Source organism: Pinus tabuliformis, chromosome 2_2 (genome assembly GCF_031772625.1).
Source record: "Pinus tabuliformis cultivar Carrire ecotype Pingquan chromosome 2_2, CPIR1, whole genome shotgun sequence".
Classification (NCBI taxonomy): domain Eukaryota; kingdom Viridiplantae; phylum Streptophyta; class Pinopsida; order Pinales; family Pinaceae; genus Pinus; species Pinus tabuliformis.
The window spans coordinates 1237888229-1237905100 of record NC_142300.1 but is presented as its reverse complement, the minus strand read 5'-3'; the positions used below and the strand labels follow the sequence as shown (position 1 = coordinate 1237905100).

Genomic DNA, 16872 nt, shown 5'->3' with positions numbered 1-16872 from the left:
TAGATGATTACAACCAAAAATGTGTCCAGACTTTGTCTATCATCAAAGCTGGAACTGTGTCGTTCTCCCTGGGAAGCTGAGCTTCAATCTCCTCTCCTCGACAATGGCGCCAATTATGTTAGAGCTCCAAGAAAATCTCCTAGGTTGTAGCTCAGAGATGCCTGGTAACATATAAATTCAACTTAGTGTTGCAATGGATGAATGGTAGGAACGATTCTTGTCCAAGCCAGATAACCACTTCTACTTTGTTTCACTCCAGACATGTGTGAACACCCCCAGACTACAAGGCTTTAGACCACCAGCTACTCATAGTTTAGAGATAAGGTGAATATGGAGAATATTGACCACACCAGCAGATGCAAAAGATCATGTGATGGCCAGCTGCAACCAATAAGAAGCCTATAAATCTATTCTACTAATGCACAGATAGGATGATAGCTCTCTGACACTAGATAGAAAGAAACCTGGATATGACAGCTTTCTAGTGCTAAACCTTAAAGATCAAGAATACAGCATATCAGGCACAACTTAGAATAGAGAGGAAATGGAAAATGAGCAGTTAACAACAAAAGAAGCTTGTATTAGCTGAAAATGAAGATGAGACGCTGCAAGTGGAAAAATATCCATGGTTTCCAGAAGTTGAACCTTACATCAAAACATCAACCATCAACCCTGATTACATTTTGTTTCTGGGTATTTATAGATTTTACATTACAGGGCACTTGGGCCATTTAGGTATGAAGGGGTCATAATTGACCACCAACTGCATTTAACTGCCTGATGGAGTCCCTGACTGTGTTTGCTTGCTGTAGTGGGCAAATCAGATCTTCTCAGGTGCTGTGTTGTCCTCTTAGGTAGTAGGAGTGTTCGTATCAGCGAGTTTCCATAACTAATAAATGCTACTATGGGGTTGTGTGTGTCCTTTCTTTCCCTTAGCCATACTTCTTGTTAAACATGGTTGTTGAGATCTATTAGTGACTGGTAATGGCAAGTCGGTCACCTTATTCCTTCGGACGAACGGGGTGGTCAAAGGACATGGGGTACATGGGTGAATCGACAAGTTAGATGAGCGGAGATAATGGTCGTCAGATCAAGGGAACGGACGGCGGAGATGGCTATACGGAAGTTATAGGATGAGGTGGGAGTGGATTGATTTTGGGCTGTTAGATCTGGGGCATCTAGATCTAACGGCGGTCGGGCAGTGAAGCTGCGTGATAGTTAAACGGGTGGGCGGACAGGTTACGCAGTAAATGGTATTGATCGCACTGCTTTTAAGTGTAAGGCGGTAAAAGGATAGGGGCGTGTGATCCCACTTGGAGGCTGACACGTAGCATTGGGTGAGAGAGAAAAACCACTCTCATCGTGCGTTAACGTTCGGGTGAGTTGTGGGCGCAGGGAGAGCGAATGTCATCAGATCTCAGTGGGGATGATCGAACGATCAAGAAATGGTTGTGAAAGTTGTTCTATCGGGCACGATGGGAGCCGTTAGATTTGGCGAGGAAAATCAGTGGTGGGGATTAAAGGCGTGAAGTCACATGGCCACAATTTTATGGCCGGTCCAAGCCTTTGCGCTTGGGGCTTAAGGAAAAGGGGTTTTGTGGTTTTTTTAAAAGAAAAAACAGAGGAAACGAAGATGAAGGGAGGATGGGTGGGGTAAAGGAAAGAGGTGAAAGTGACCATTATGGGCCTCCTTGGCATAACCAACACAACCAAGCTTATCTCTGACCTTCAAAACCATAGTTATATAGGTAGAGCTAACTGTTCTATTTCACAATTCACCTATTTCTATGTTCAGACTTACAGACGTATTGATGTGCCCGAAAAGATTTTAGTTGCTTGGTGTGCCCTAGCTATGAACCGTCTCGATTAGTAGGAAGTCTCGAGTATCTCCAGGTTTTAGGTTCTCATATCCCACTTCGTGTCTTGCATTATGCCTATTTGTAGGCATTCTTCAATTATGCCTATTTGTAGGCGTTCCTCAATTGTTGCTAGGAAAATATTCCAAGCTGTCTCCTGATATAGTCTTTCAAACTAGGAGAACTATGGGGTCATAACGGACATCAAGGTCATTCATGTACCTCGTTAATCCAACAAGAATATATTGGTGAGCCTAAGATTATGGAAGGAAGGGATCAGAGTGCCTTAGCGAGCCGAGCTGTAATAACCAAAGAATGAGGGGCAATGCCATATAAATCAAATCAAATTAAAACAACAATGAAATCAAATAAGGCATGTCCGAAATCGCTGCAGGTCATCCGATGGCCGAAAGTGTCCCATCAAAAGAAATAAATCAAGATCAAACCAAACCAAACCAAGAACAATTCCTCAACAATCAAGAATAAATCAAGATCAACATACAAGGACATACAAGATGAAGATAAATGCTTTCTATAGGTTCAATTTCCCCATTCATCTAATGAGAAAAACAATAATACTTGAACCAATAGAGAGCAACAATGACACCCTGAAAATAAATGCAAAATGGCATTTTAAATACTAGAGCATGGAAATTACAGTGAGATATACATATTTGATGGGTTTTTAGAAAACTTGCATTTGACAGAGAATGAATACATTAATGAAATTAGTAATTTAAATCAATTTACACTTTTACAAGAGAGAAGGCCAATATATGTGGTCTAATAGCCGACTATTGTCATATGCTAATAATTTGGAATGCAAATCTAAATTCTCATTTCATGATTGATTCATATGCATCAGTGGCATATTGTATCTCTTACATGATGAAACTCAATAAAACAATGACAAATACATTTAAGAATGTATGATAAGAGCAACAAAACAAATTCCAATTTTGTGCAAACCATAGGTTGTCTTCGAAAATCCTTCCAATACTTGTAGAAAATGTCTACACAAATATAGACATCATGCAAAAAATATGTAGGAATGTGATGATCAACTCAATTGAAATTTGTTTAACCAAAATTTCACAAGGCAATTTCTTTCTGAGAATCACTTTTAACAAAATCTTAATGAAATTTTATAATAAGAAACAAAAAAAATGCCCCAATTGGAAGATAAGCATATATTTATTGTCCTTGCGTTGGTTGTAATATAGATCAGAAGCTTCAGATGAGTTGCTTAATTAGTGGTCAGGTATTGCAATACAACTTTCAGTGTTGAAAATGAAAACCTTGTTTGAGGCTAGCAATAAACATCATCAAGACTAATGGTAGCATAAACAAGACCTGCAAAATAAATTGAAGAAAAAGTTGAAAGGAGAAAAGGAAAAGGGGGTTTAGATCATTCGTGAAATATGATCAGAAAGTAAACAAAACAATGTAAAAGGAAGAAAATAACATAAGAAAATGAACAAGAAGTAGTGGAAGGGCCTTATTGGAAGGTTGTTGTACACAAGGGGAAACCTATCAAAATGAAGGACCACAAAGAAGGCACAACCAACCTCAAACTATTGCAAATATGGCAAACTACACCCTCATTCTGATTTGGTATATGAGGTCAATAATTACTCAAAACTTTACAAATTGATAATATGCTTTCCTGATTTAAGAAAAAGTCATGGCCTCTCTTATATATGTAGATAAGATGCAAATAAGAGTTGTAGTTGAAATGAATGTTTATTTGACTAGAAACTTCAACCGTAAGTGACATGAGGAAAAAAATTGTTATGGTGGAAAAGTTGTGATCAAGACTGCTTCAAGGGGTCTCAAGTTGGAGTCTTGGTCAAATTAAATACCATGCTTGGTTTGGCCAATGATAACTCCTTTATAGCCAGAGATCCATTTCTGGAGAAGTGCATCCTTATAGAAAACAACAAAACAACATGTTGAGTGTGGAGCCTGATTATCTTCTATATTCAAAGGTTTCAGCTGGATGTATACCCGAGGAAGACTGTACAACCCTCCATGCAAGGGGGACTTGTCCCCCTCGTGGGGGTTCAAGGGAAGCGCCCCCGAAGCTAAAAATAGATGTAAAATTGCCTTGCAAAAGTCTAGTAATTTCTAGTCAATTTGGGTCGTTCATTAGGCAGATGATCTGACGGTAGAAGTTATGTTTAATTTAGGGTTTTTTGCCCTAGAAAGCAACCCTTCACTATATATGAAGGAATTGTATTGGTCTATGGATATCTGTATTCTGAATGAGGAAGAGAGAGGAGATTGAGAGCAGAGAGGGTGTTACATCGGATTTGTTGTAGGTTGTATCTCTTCAGTTTGCTGGATAATATAATAAAAGAAGGACTGGCTATTTCTCCGTGGACGTAGCCTAAACTGGGTGGACCACGTATATCTGTGTCTCTCTTGTTTTATGCATTTTCTGTGTTTATATTTCTGCAGTATTTTGTGTGTTCCATTACTCCGTAATATATATTTTTTCTAACATAACAAAACAATATTTTAAGTAGTCAAACCAAACAAGAGCTCTATTGGGAAATGCATAACAAAACCAATCACTACAGTCATGGTATTTTAAGTGTAAAGACAAGTTATGAAAACAACAATCACTGATAATTTTGAAGACATACAGCAAAATGATTCTGTATAATTGATTTTTCAAGGATACTAACATACATGTTGATAATTTCCTGTAATAAAGCAGAAGTATTTTTGCCTTGTATGAAAGCATAATTTACAAATATTCTAATGTCTAAATGCATGCAATAATTTTACAAGTTGTTGCATCTATGGCAAAAGGTAGTTATGCTTCTCATACAAGGAGAAGTGGAAGGAGAGTGACAAGGGGTGCGCAGCTGCGATGCACATCGTCTGATGAGGACAGGATAGCTGATGTCAATGTCAACAATGGACCAAGGAACATTGTTGAGGATGAGCATGTGACGGAAGCTGATGTTAACACACCATCAACAACAAAACCACCGTCAACAATAGTACAAGGGGCAAGTTCAACTAAAAAGATCAGTGCTATAAGAGGATGGACAAAAGAACAAATGTTAGTTGCAATTGACGACATAGAGTTTAATGGAGACTACGTTTGGGCGTCTGCAAAAAAAAAATTGGTATTCCTCCCTCATCAATACATTATTAGATAAATGGCCTGACTCATACAAAACGTAGAGGATCTCTTACAGTTATGACTGAGGAGGAGGAGGCCGAGGTGGTTGAGTGATTTAAAGAGATGGCCCAATTGGGACATGGGCTAGAGTTGATACAACTCAAATCCATAGTTGCTCAAATTTGTCAAGGGAGGCCAAACCCATTCAAAGATGGGTTTCCTAGTAAATCATGGTGGTTTGGGTTTAAAAAAAGGTGTCCAGGACTTGTATTGCGTACTGCTGAGTGCCTTGACAAAGACATAGCATTAAATTTGTGCCCTGTAGTTGTGCAAAAGTTCTATGACACACTTTCTAGTGCTTACGATAAACATTCTTATGCAGCGGACCATATATGGAACTGCGATGAAACAGGTTTATAGGCAGGGAGGAATTGTGGCATGCATGTAATTGCCAAGAGAGGGAGCCAAAGATTTTGCCTAAGATTAGGGAGTGGATAACTATTTTATGTTGTGTCAATGTAATTAGTACTTCAATCACAGGATTTTATCTATTCAAAGGTAAAAATCAACTGAAAAACTATATACAAAACTGTGAATCAGGTGCATGCATGACCACAGATCCCCATGCATGGATGACTAAAGAACTATTTTTAAGTTGGATTTTTCACTTTGCTACATCAGTACTAGGTGGCGTCTCACCTAATAATAGACACCTATTGATATTAGATGGCCATGGGAGCCACATGGTTGTACAAACAATTGAGGAAGCAAACAATTTAGGCATCGACCTGTTGACATTGCCTGCTCATACCACTCACAGACTGCAACCCCTTGTTGTTAGTGTGTTTGGCCCTTTCAAGAACTATTTCAGGTCGGAGCGCATTGCATGGATGGAAAAGAATCCAGGGGTTGAGGTGAAAAGGTTCGAGCTAGCAGAGATTGCAAGTAAAGCTTTTAAAAGGGCTTTGACACCATCAAATATAAAGGCTGGCTTTAGGAGGACAGGAATATGGCCACTGAACTACGATGCTCTTATGCATGATACTGGTTGTAGCCAAGTATTTCATGTGGATGGTCAGGAAGAAGGGAATGCCCAAACAGGTGTTGAAGTGCAAGAAGTAGATGACCAAGATGATGTTGTTGCAAATGGTAATATGATTTCCCTCTCTCAAGGACACTTATATGATGAAGATGAGGAAACTTTATGTGAAACACAATATAACCATAAGCAAATTCGTAGTAACATGGAGATCGTTCCACCAACTCAAGAACATGAAACTCTTGTTGTTGATATTTTTAATGACATTGTTGAACATGTAGTTGACATTGCCAAGCCATGTAACCCCACCTTCATGGCTAGTAGAAGCAATGATTAATATGAATGCACATAGTGTCTCAGCAACCAATGAACATGCCCTCACAACCAACAGAATTGAACAGTGAAATTGTTCATTTTTTTGTGGACAATAGATCAATGGAAGAATATAAAGCACATAATGAGGCATCAAATGAAGATAATGATATAGTTCAACTAGTTCCATCAGATACTGAAAGGGAAGTACCAAATAATGACATGTAGGTGGGAGGGGTGGAGAAGACACTTGGTCGGTTCCTAAAGCTACCAGTAGAGAGAGTATCAATGAAAAAAGGAAAGGTGCTCCATGTAGTATTCATCTAGGCTGAAGCTCACAGTTACTCACCTCAGAGGACTATATAAACCTGTTAGTTGAGTTTGAAAAAAAAGAAACTTGAAATGCAAGAATTCAAAAAGAAAAAGAAGGATCTAGTCAAGGAGAAGAAGGCAGCAAGGATTGTTGCAGTGCAACGTCGAGTAGATGAAAGGATTGAAAGAGATAAAGTAAGGCAAGTTAAGGACCAACAAAAACAAATGGCAAGATAGGAAAAGGAATCAAGAAAGGCACAACAAATGCTTGAAAAGGAACAAGGTATGATCAATATGGTTGACAATGATACAAGAATAGCTGATGAAACGAGGATTATTTCAAACTCATTGGACTCCATTGCAGATAATACACCATTATTCCAAGATCTCATAAGCATTCAAGTGCCTCACTATCAAACTGAGGGTTTACCCACTTCCCTTATTCCTACTAGAGTTGGTGTCAATTCTATGTATGCTCATTACACACCTCCACTTAATGCAGGGGGTCAGTACTGCAAATGTGAGGTATGGGTACTCAATACCTCCATGGTTGGAAGCTGCAAATTGGACTCAATCATATGGCAGCAATCAACTATTTCCTAATCAACCCTTGAAAGGTAGGCCAACCTACCCAGCTCAAGAAGGTAACTCGGGGAGTTTTGGCACTCAAGATTCTCAGGGCCATAAAGAATAGGGGTGTCATATGTTTTTGGTTGTAACCAGATTATGATGTGGATTTTGGATGGATTATATCTTTTTCTTGTCACAGAAACATTTTGGCTTACAACCTAGGTTATTTTATTTCATATTGTGTGTGACATTGTAGCCAAAGTCCATTTTAGAAGGAACATCTATAGTCTATTATAATGTAGAAATCTTACAAGATTCTCAGGGTCATAAAGAATAGGGGTGTCATATGTTTTTGGTTGTAACCACATTATGATGTGGATTTTGGATGGATTGTGTCTTTTTCTTATCACAGAAACATTTTGGCTTACAACCTAGGTTTTTTTATTTCTTTGAAATGCTAACAACATTATGGTTCTGTGCATTCACTACATTGAAAAGCCAACAATAGCTTGGTTGGTTGTAAAGAAGTTTTGTTTGTGAGCTAAGCACAAATGTTTATAAAAAAATGATTAATAACATTGAAATACTGTTTATTACAGTGGAAGAAATATAGCTTGTCGTGGTTAACAACATTATGGTTCTATGCATTCACTACATTGAAAAGCCAACAGAAGCTTGGTTGGTTGTAAAGCAGTTTTGTTTGCGAGCTAAGCACAAATGTTTATAAAAATTTGATTAATAACATTGAAAGACTATTTATCACGGTGGAAGAAATATAGTTTTTCCTGGTTAAAAATCTAAATAAGGATCAAGTCCTGACCTGCCTATCTATTGAAGTGGTGAGAGAAAAATGGAAAATAGTAGAGACCGAATGAGAGGAAAGTTTTGTAGATAAGGAAGAGGAAGTTTCTTTGCATAATACATCAAAATCCATAGGATAACTAATAGAGCAATGACTAAAATAAATGCAAGCATCGATTGAAAATGAATTTGAAAAGGAAGAGGAAGTACATGACATAATAAATTCACCATCGAGAGCTAAGAGAATGAGAGGGAGGATATATGGATGTGATCCTTCATACACCTAGATAGTGTCATGGTCCATTGCAACAACATCAAGGGAAACTAAAAAGGAAGCTAGGGGTGACAATGCCTGAGAGTAAGACTTTGAACCCAAACCACCCACCATATTAGCTCCAGAGGATCTGTGCACTTTCTTTTGCATTAGGAGAACATAATCCTTCACATTGTGGTCATGTTGATGATAAAACCGAAACTGGAATGAAATATTCTCGTAGTCCAGGATAATGGGGTCCATCCCAAGCCCTAGGTCCATAACACCCAAAAGTCCCCTACGGATATCAACACTTATGAGAATGTGAGCCATCGAAGTATCAACAGTGGATAAGTATGATGATTCATGTAATCCCCCATCTAGTTTCCAATGTGACAAAAAAATTGCTCGTGCCCCTAATGCATTGGGAGACCAAGAGTGTGAACCCAAACAGGAACGATGTTCATCTTTCCATGCCTAACATCAAAAAGGGGGGTCCACTATTTGAAAATAGTAGGAGAGGAGTCAAGTTTTAGAACCTTCCCCTCAATTAGTTTTTCATCCTCCTCATCCTAAAAAATCGGGTGAACCCAACCTTCTACGAACACTCTAATAGAGACAAGGCTTTTTGTCAAAGGCTAGACCGAGGATTCCACCCATTCATGAAGAAAAGGTAAACCATATTTGTGGCCATGAATCCTGCTAGCCAAATATTTGTGACTAAAGTATTATAATTATTACTTGGCTACATCTAAGCTAAGAGCATAAGCCATCTGCAGATTCTCGTTCAACTTTACAGAATTTCCCTTCTTTCATTTACCTTAAGAGAGACTCACTTCTTTACTGGAAGAACCTTCCTCTGACTCAACCAAGCCCACCTTTTTAGAACACCTCACCTCTAGTACCTTGAAATGAGACCTTCCATTTGGCGCTTGAGAAACCACCTCCTTCAAAATGCTACTAGAGGAGGGAAAATTCAAAGAAATGAAGGGAAAAGAGACCCTTGAATAATCCCTAGGTTTTATAAAAACCTCGCAAAAAGATGACCCTCAGAAGATATGACGAGAATGATAGGGAAAATGAAACCCTAGGTTCGGGGGATCATAGGAAACAAAAAGGCATCACTGAAGGAGTATGAAGACTCAAACTCCATGGAAAATGGTGATAACCTTGAAAAAATTGAAAACCTTCGGAGGTAGAAGAAAAATGACCAGAGGTCGAAACCCTAACTGTATAAAATACTCTGTTTCCACCTGTTGGGCTAGGGTCTGAGAAATGATGCAAAGGGGGAACCATATGAGTAGAAGGTGATAAATTAGTCTAAGTACTGATAGGTGCACTATGATAAATGAAGAAAACCTGAGATTGATGGGTCCGAACTTCTTAAGAATCCAAGGAGTCCTGATTAATATCAAGAAGATCCTCATTTCCCATTTTTAGGGCTAGGTCATCACTTAGTCAGAAAGGAAGGGTCCAGATAAGAGCCACGTATGAAAAAACAAGCAAACCCAGACAGATGAAAACCACAAGGGATTAGGATAATGAAAAGACGCTAGAATCCAAGAAAAACATGATAGCCAGAATAAAAACCACTAACCTGCAAAACCCTAAACCCCTAATCTGCAAAATCCTAAACCCTCAAAACAAAACCCCTAACCTACAAAACCCAAAACCTGCCTGAAACTCCAAGTGAAAATTTAACAAAAATTCCAATCAGAAGGTGAGAAGGTGAGGTGTTGAAAAACACATTAGCAATGGCTAGTAGGATTTTCCCTACCAGATAGAAGCCATGTCCAAGTCCAGATCTTGCTAGACCTTCTCCAAAGCTCGCCACACCTGCAACAAGTTGGAAATTAGCAAATGGAGAAACAAAAAAACAAAAAAAAACCAAACAAAAACTAAAAAAACCTACAATTACCTATAAATGAAACCTTCGACCTCAAACTAGCTGAAATTGGTACTGGCTCCTCCCCAAACAACAGGTCTCCCGAATGAAACAACCACCAAGGAAACCCTAAACCATCGGCGGTCCAAAATGAACAACAATTGCTGCTGTAATGAAACAAGAACGACATAAACCTTGTTCCAACCATGGATTCGTGCAAGCAAACAATGGCGGACATCAGCTCAACAATGGCGAACAAAGTGCGCAGGTAATGGAGTCGTCCCGTGCCATCGTCGGTGGAGGGATTCACCCAAACACTAGACCTGAATAGAAAAACAAGAGGCAAAGCACACATTGTGGCAAAGAGGTGGAAACAACCAGGTGGAAGGTTGGCAAACAAGTTTTGAAGGGCTGACACATTGCACAACACGTGGTAGTCCACATTCGACACGTGTCGTACATGCCAATGTGCTGTTCATGTGGGTGTAGGTGAGGTGGAGGGGAGGGTGCACAGGTAATGGTGTTCCTCTCCTATGTGAAGGTGGCTTTTTATTGCAAAAGCAAATTTATACTATGCATAGTACAAATTTTTCATTGTAAAGAATGCAGATATGGGGAAAGACATTGACATCTATTCGTACACTCTACACAAGGACGATTGTGCTGAGAAATATTTCATCATGCGCACGAAATTTTTCGTACTTAGTATTCCTAGTATATGGTCAATGTGAATTTCTAGGCTTTGAGATATTATTAATTTGTCATCCAGTTCAGAGATTCATGACACGTTTATAATAAATAATAAACCATCAAAATGTGCAAAAGTCAATATTGGAATATTCATTTTCCTGTTAACTAATATTTAATTATTCAGGCTCCTTGGATATCTAAAAGAATTTTGACAGAGATACACGCTGTACCAACATAGATAACTACAAAATGTGTACTCACACTTCTTTAATCAATTAATTAGCAATAGAGGTAGGAACTATCATGTGTTGCAACTATTAATATAGTTAACAATAATGCTCTGATCACCTTGTTTCTATTGTTGTTTTTAGTTGATAGGAATGACCAGGCTTCACCAAAATAAATAACAAGGATTTCTCCACAAAACCATGAGGGCAGCACTGGAGCCTTGCCTTGCCTTGGAACCATGCTAAATGAGATTTGGTGTCGAGTAAAGTGAGCTTGGTTTATGGGAACCTTTGTTATATACCTAGGGGGGATAATATGGGGTACCAAGGGAGGTACCCAAGGTAATAGTGTAATAATGGGATGGGCCATAGTAATAAATAAGGTGGTTAACCCATGTGATGTAAGGGACCACAAGTAGTTAATAATAATGTAATGGGCCCATGGTATTAGTCGATGGTATGAGGGAACCATGGTAATGATACATGGTATTGTATGTATGAGGCCTATATAAAGGCTAGAGACTCCACATGGGATATGAAGAGAAGTATTCTTATATGAACAGGCATATGGCTTGTGGAGTGTTCTCCTTCCTTAAGGAGTGAATGTATGGTGTTGCCCTACCATAAGGGTTCAAGATCAATAAAGAATCATTTTTATCTATGTTCAATCTTATTATTCTTGGGTTTATTTATGTTATCATATACTTTTGGGTTAGAGCTACAACAAGTGGTATCAGAGCTATTTCATATCTGATCTATAATATTCTTGGGTGAGATCTACAACAACCTTTGTGAGACATAACAAAAAATGTTTATCAAACAATGGAGGCCAATATAGAACCCTGTATTAGAACCCTAATATAGTTAGAGGTAGACAAGACAAACAAAACTTATAGCGAAATCTTTGTCACTCAGGTATGTCGATCCATAGAGTTGCACCAAGACTTGCAAAATTGAGATTTTTACTTTGTTTAGCTTTATGATAGAATGTCAATTTACACATTGAGATGCTTTAATTACGGAATATTGTTTCTGATAAAGTTTCTTGAAACTGAGGATTACAGCCTCTACCTAGAACTTTAACTCGTTAGAGATCTTTCAAGAAGTCAGATAATCAAAACATTTAATAATATAAAATCAATCCATTACAAATACACTATTTGGTTGACCAACTAGGAAATAATATGCGAATACACTATTTGTTCTCATCAAACTAATTAATATATATCAAAACCTTCTCACTCTAAAAAAATTTCAAAATAATTACTAAATAAAAGTTTGAAAAACCGCACTTCCTCACATGCGTTCAATTAGAAAAAATCATTAGCAAAATGTTCGTACGTCAGGGAACATTATTTCTGCTTTGATTTGCAGCAGGCGGAGCGTCTTATTGTATGAGCTTAAAAACAAAATAATCAAATACCTGAACATGATTCACGGAGAATTTTCGTCACTCCACCCACCCACTTGAGCTCCATGACCGTCACAATAGTTGTATTCTTTAATTTTCCTTGGAAGTGCCACTTTATGTTCTTCACTTTTCGAACGATTCCGTTCCGATGCATTTGTATCTAGCGTCAGATTCAATAGTGGGCGGCGACCTAACTTTTCCGTTTCCAGCAAAGCCGTCCAACGAACTCTCCACATGCAAGCTTAACCACACATAACGAGAAAATTAATGACTTGCATGTACATCTGCCGTAATAAAAGAAAAACACTATAATTTTATATCCTACTTTGCAAATTCCATGTTGCCACTGGCTAGCGCAAAAGATAATATGTAGCACTAGCCAATGAATTTTCGGTAATTTGCTTCTAGTGGGCGAAGGTGGAAGATGGCTGGTGTGGTATAGATATGTGGACTAGAGTTTGTATCAAAATTGAGTACATGCTCCCACTGCAATTATTAATCCTTAGTGAGTCAAGCCTGGTTTGGAAGTTGAACATATCCTAAAGACTAGTCCACTCAGTGATCGTCCGTCCATATATAGAGAGTTGTATGGGCAATACTATCAAGCGTTGCACTGCACTCGCGCAGTTCTTCTCGCTAGTTGAGCCCTGAACCTACCACCCCTCTCACTTGTCATTAGTCGTGCAGCATTGATTCATTGATCCCATATCGTCTTCTACATCACTTTAGTGTATTAGATTGGCAATGACAATCAAGAATCATAATACAGCTGTGCACTTGGGTTTTATATGGCTTGTGGTGTCTAGTACTATGTTGTTGCAATCTAGTGATGCACACAGCTATATGAAGCGTCCGCTCCCAAAGCCATGTAGGAATCTGGTGTTGTATTTCCACGATGTAATCTACAATGGCTCCAACTCTGACAACGCAACATCTACGCTTGTGGGTGCTCCACAGGGGGCTAACCTCACACTTCTCACTGGAAAAGACAATCACTTTGGAGATCTGGCGGTGTTCGACGATCCCATCACTTTGGACAACAATTTCCACTCCCCTCCTGTGGGCAGAGCTCAGGGATTCTACTTCTATGACATGAAGAACACTTTCAGTGCCTGGCTTGGATTCACGTTTGTCCTCAACTCTACAGACCACAGAGGCACCATCACGTTCGGTGGAGCGGACCCAATCCTTACAAAACACAGAGATATATCGGTAGTGGGAGGCACCGGAGATTTCTTAATGGCAAGAGGAATCGCCACAATCTCTACGGATGCGTACGAAGGAGACGTTTATTTCCGTCTGTGCGTGAACATCACACTCTACGAGTGCTACTGACATCATGTAGTTGTACTTCGTCTCTTCTCTCCTTCGGTTTTGCGTTTCTATGTTCATCTAATTTGAATTAGTGTATTCCATGGGACATATGCATGAATAGCATGCATTGAAATAACTTCTACTGTTGTAACATGTACTTTAATGTGAGAATCGTGTATCTCGATCTCGTCTAGGGCCATATACAATAAGAATTTTACGCGTGCTGAATCATTTTCTTTTAAAATATTGAAGTACTGGTTGTTGGAAATAAATTCAAGTCTAGTGATGCATGAAGACTTTAGATTTAGAGTAAAAGATTTAAAAAACTAGTTAATTGAGTTGAGTATAAACTAACACAGTTATATTTATAAAGGTAAATATGGTTGATATATATATATTAACTATATTTTCCAATATAGTTGATATAAGCCTATAAGCTAATTGATTATTAATAACTATATAAATATTAACAATCATATTATTTATATATATTATTATATGAATATTATAATAGTAATATAAACTCATAATAATATTATTAATATTAATTAATTAGATTATCATTATATTATTCCAGAAATAAAATAATAATATAATAATAATAACAATACTAGCTATTATAAAAATAATAATTACTATTATATTATTTTATTATTATTATAATAATATATTACGATTATTATTATATTATTATAACAATAATATAAAATAGTAATAACAATCACATTTATATTGAATTATTCTTATTATTATTATTGTAATAGCTCATAATAATATTAGTAATATTAAATATTAATAATTTATACTAATAATAATAATAATATTATTATTATTATTATTATTAGGAGGTTTTATTAATTCAACCATGTTTATTTTAGTATCTTTAATATTTATCTTAGGGTTTGTATATATTGGGTTTATAATATTAGTTCCTTTTGTTTATCTTTACCCAAGGGATTAATGCTAAAAACCCAAGGGATTATGAACAAAAGGGAATAATATTAAACATAAGGGACTAATATTATAAACCCAAGGAATTAGTGAACCCAACGAATAAATATTAAAAACCCAAGGGAATAATATTAAACATAAGGGACTAATATTATAAACGTAAGGAATTAGTTAACCCAACAGATAAATATTAAAAACCTAAGGGTTCAAGAAGCATAAGGGATTGATACTACAAATACAAGAGATTAATAAAGATGACCATGATCGATATTATAAACCCAAGTTAATAATAAAACCATGGTTGACCATGTTTGGCTATGATTGACAATGGTTTACCATGATTGATATTATAAACCTAAGGGAATACTAAACCCAAGGGATTAATATTATAAACCCAAAAAGCAATAATAAAATGAAGGGATTAATATTAAAACCCGAAGGGATTATGAACCAAAGGGAATAATATTAAACTCATGGGACTAATATTATAAACCGAAGGAACTAATAAATCCAATGGTTTAATATTATAAACCCAAGGAATTAGTGAACCCAACGGATAAATATTAAAAACCTAAGGGATCAAGAAGTGCAAGGGATTGATATTACAAATACAAGAGATTAACGAAGATGACCATGATTGATATTATAAACCCAAGTTAATAATAAACCCATGGTTGACCATGTTTGGCTATGATTGACAATGGTTTACCATGATTGATATTATAAACCTAAGGGTATAATAAACCATAGGGATTGATATTATAAACCCAAATGAATAATAAACCCAAGGGACTAATATTATAAACCCAACATTCGTAAACCCAAATATAAATATTACAAACACTAAAATAAACATGATTTATTTTCATGGTGAGACAATCCTTGTCACAATGTGACATTCAACCACGGTTGACCATGGTTGACCATGATTGATATTATAAACCTAAGGGAATAATAAACCCAATGGATTGATATTAAAACCCAAATGAATAATAAACCCAAGGGAGTAATACTAAAACCCCAATGGACTATGAACCCAAGGGAATAATATTAAACCCAAAGGACTAATATTATAGACCCAACATTTGTAAACCCAAATGTAAATATTACAAAGACCAAAATAAACATGATTTATTTTCATGGTGAGACAATATTTGTCAAAATGGGACATCCAACCATTGGACTAATATGGTAAACCCAAATATAAATATTACAAACACTAAAATAAACATGGTTTATTTTCATGGTGAGACAATCTTTTTCAAAATATGACATTCAACCATTGGACTAATATTATAAACCCGACATTGGTATACCCAAATATAAATACTACAAACACTAAATTAAACATAATTTATTTTTATGGTGAGACAATCCTTGTCAAAATGCGACCTTCAACCATAGTTGACCATGATTCATAATATAAACCTAAGGGAATAATAAACCCAAGGGATTGATATTATAAACCCAAATGAATAATAAACCCAAGGGATTAATAATAAAACCCCAAGGGATTGTGAACCCAAGGGAATAATATTATACTCAAGGGACTAATATTATAAACCTAAGGGAATAATAAACCCTCATGAACTGTAGTCACGTACATATGCGAGTTTCTGTGGACACAGTTGCATATATGTTGGTTTGAAGAAAAACAGTGGACCAGACTAAAAAAAAGGGGTCTACTATGGTTCTGCCAATTATCTACTCTGTTTGATGATGATGCTTTGATATCTCTTATTGACATATGCAATGATCAGATCTTATAGTGAACAGGTGGAACAGGTTCAGGGGGAAAACATGGTTGATGATATTTTACAGGTTGCTAGTATGGATGCTGTTGACAGATGCTGCTGATGATAGTTGCTGATCACTATCATGGTCTTGTTTAAGACATTTGGTCTCTGTTATATATGTCATGTATATATTTTAATGTAAAGGTCATGAAAAGACCTAATTTGTAACCCCACTATGCTGGGATGAACGATGTAATGTTTCTTGTTTTTGACTTGTATAAACAATTGATATATCCCCACTTGGTTGGCTGGATGAGTCAAATTTGGTATATCCCCACTTGGTTGGGAGATGGATGCATGCATGAGTCATTAGTGATAG

The 16872-nt window shown here is 37.0% G+C and overlaps 1 protein-coding gene across 1 annotated transcript; it reads left to right on the top strand.

Moving 5' to 3' along the window:
- The first annotated feature begins 12980 nt into the window (after positions 1-12980).
- On the top strand, positions 12981-14018 carry LOC149197968 (dirigent protein-like). The gene has a single exon (XM_089404028.1). It carries the CDS (start codon positions 13237-13239, stop codon positions 13825-13827), a length of 591 nt encoding a protein of 196 aa, XP_089260154.1. The 5' UTR covers positions 12981-13236; the 3' UTR covers positions 13828-14018.
- Positions 14019-16872: the final 2854 nt, after the last annotated feature.

What these genes read in the sequence shown, in the direction of transcription:
- LOC149197968 (XM_089404028.1), top strand. Translation starts at nt 13,237, where the DNA reads ATGACAATCAAGAATCATAATACAGCTGTGCACTTGGGTTTTATATGG.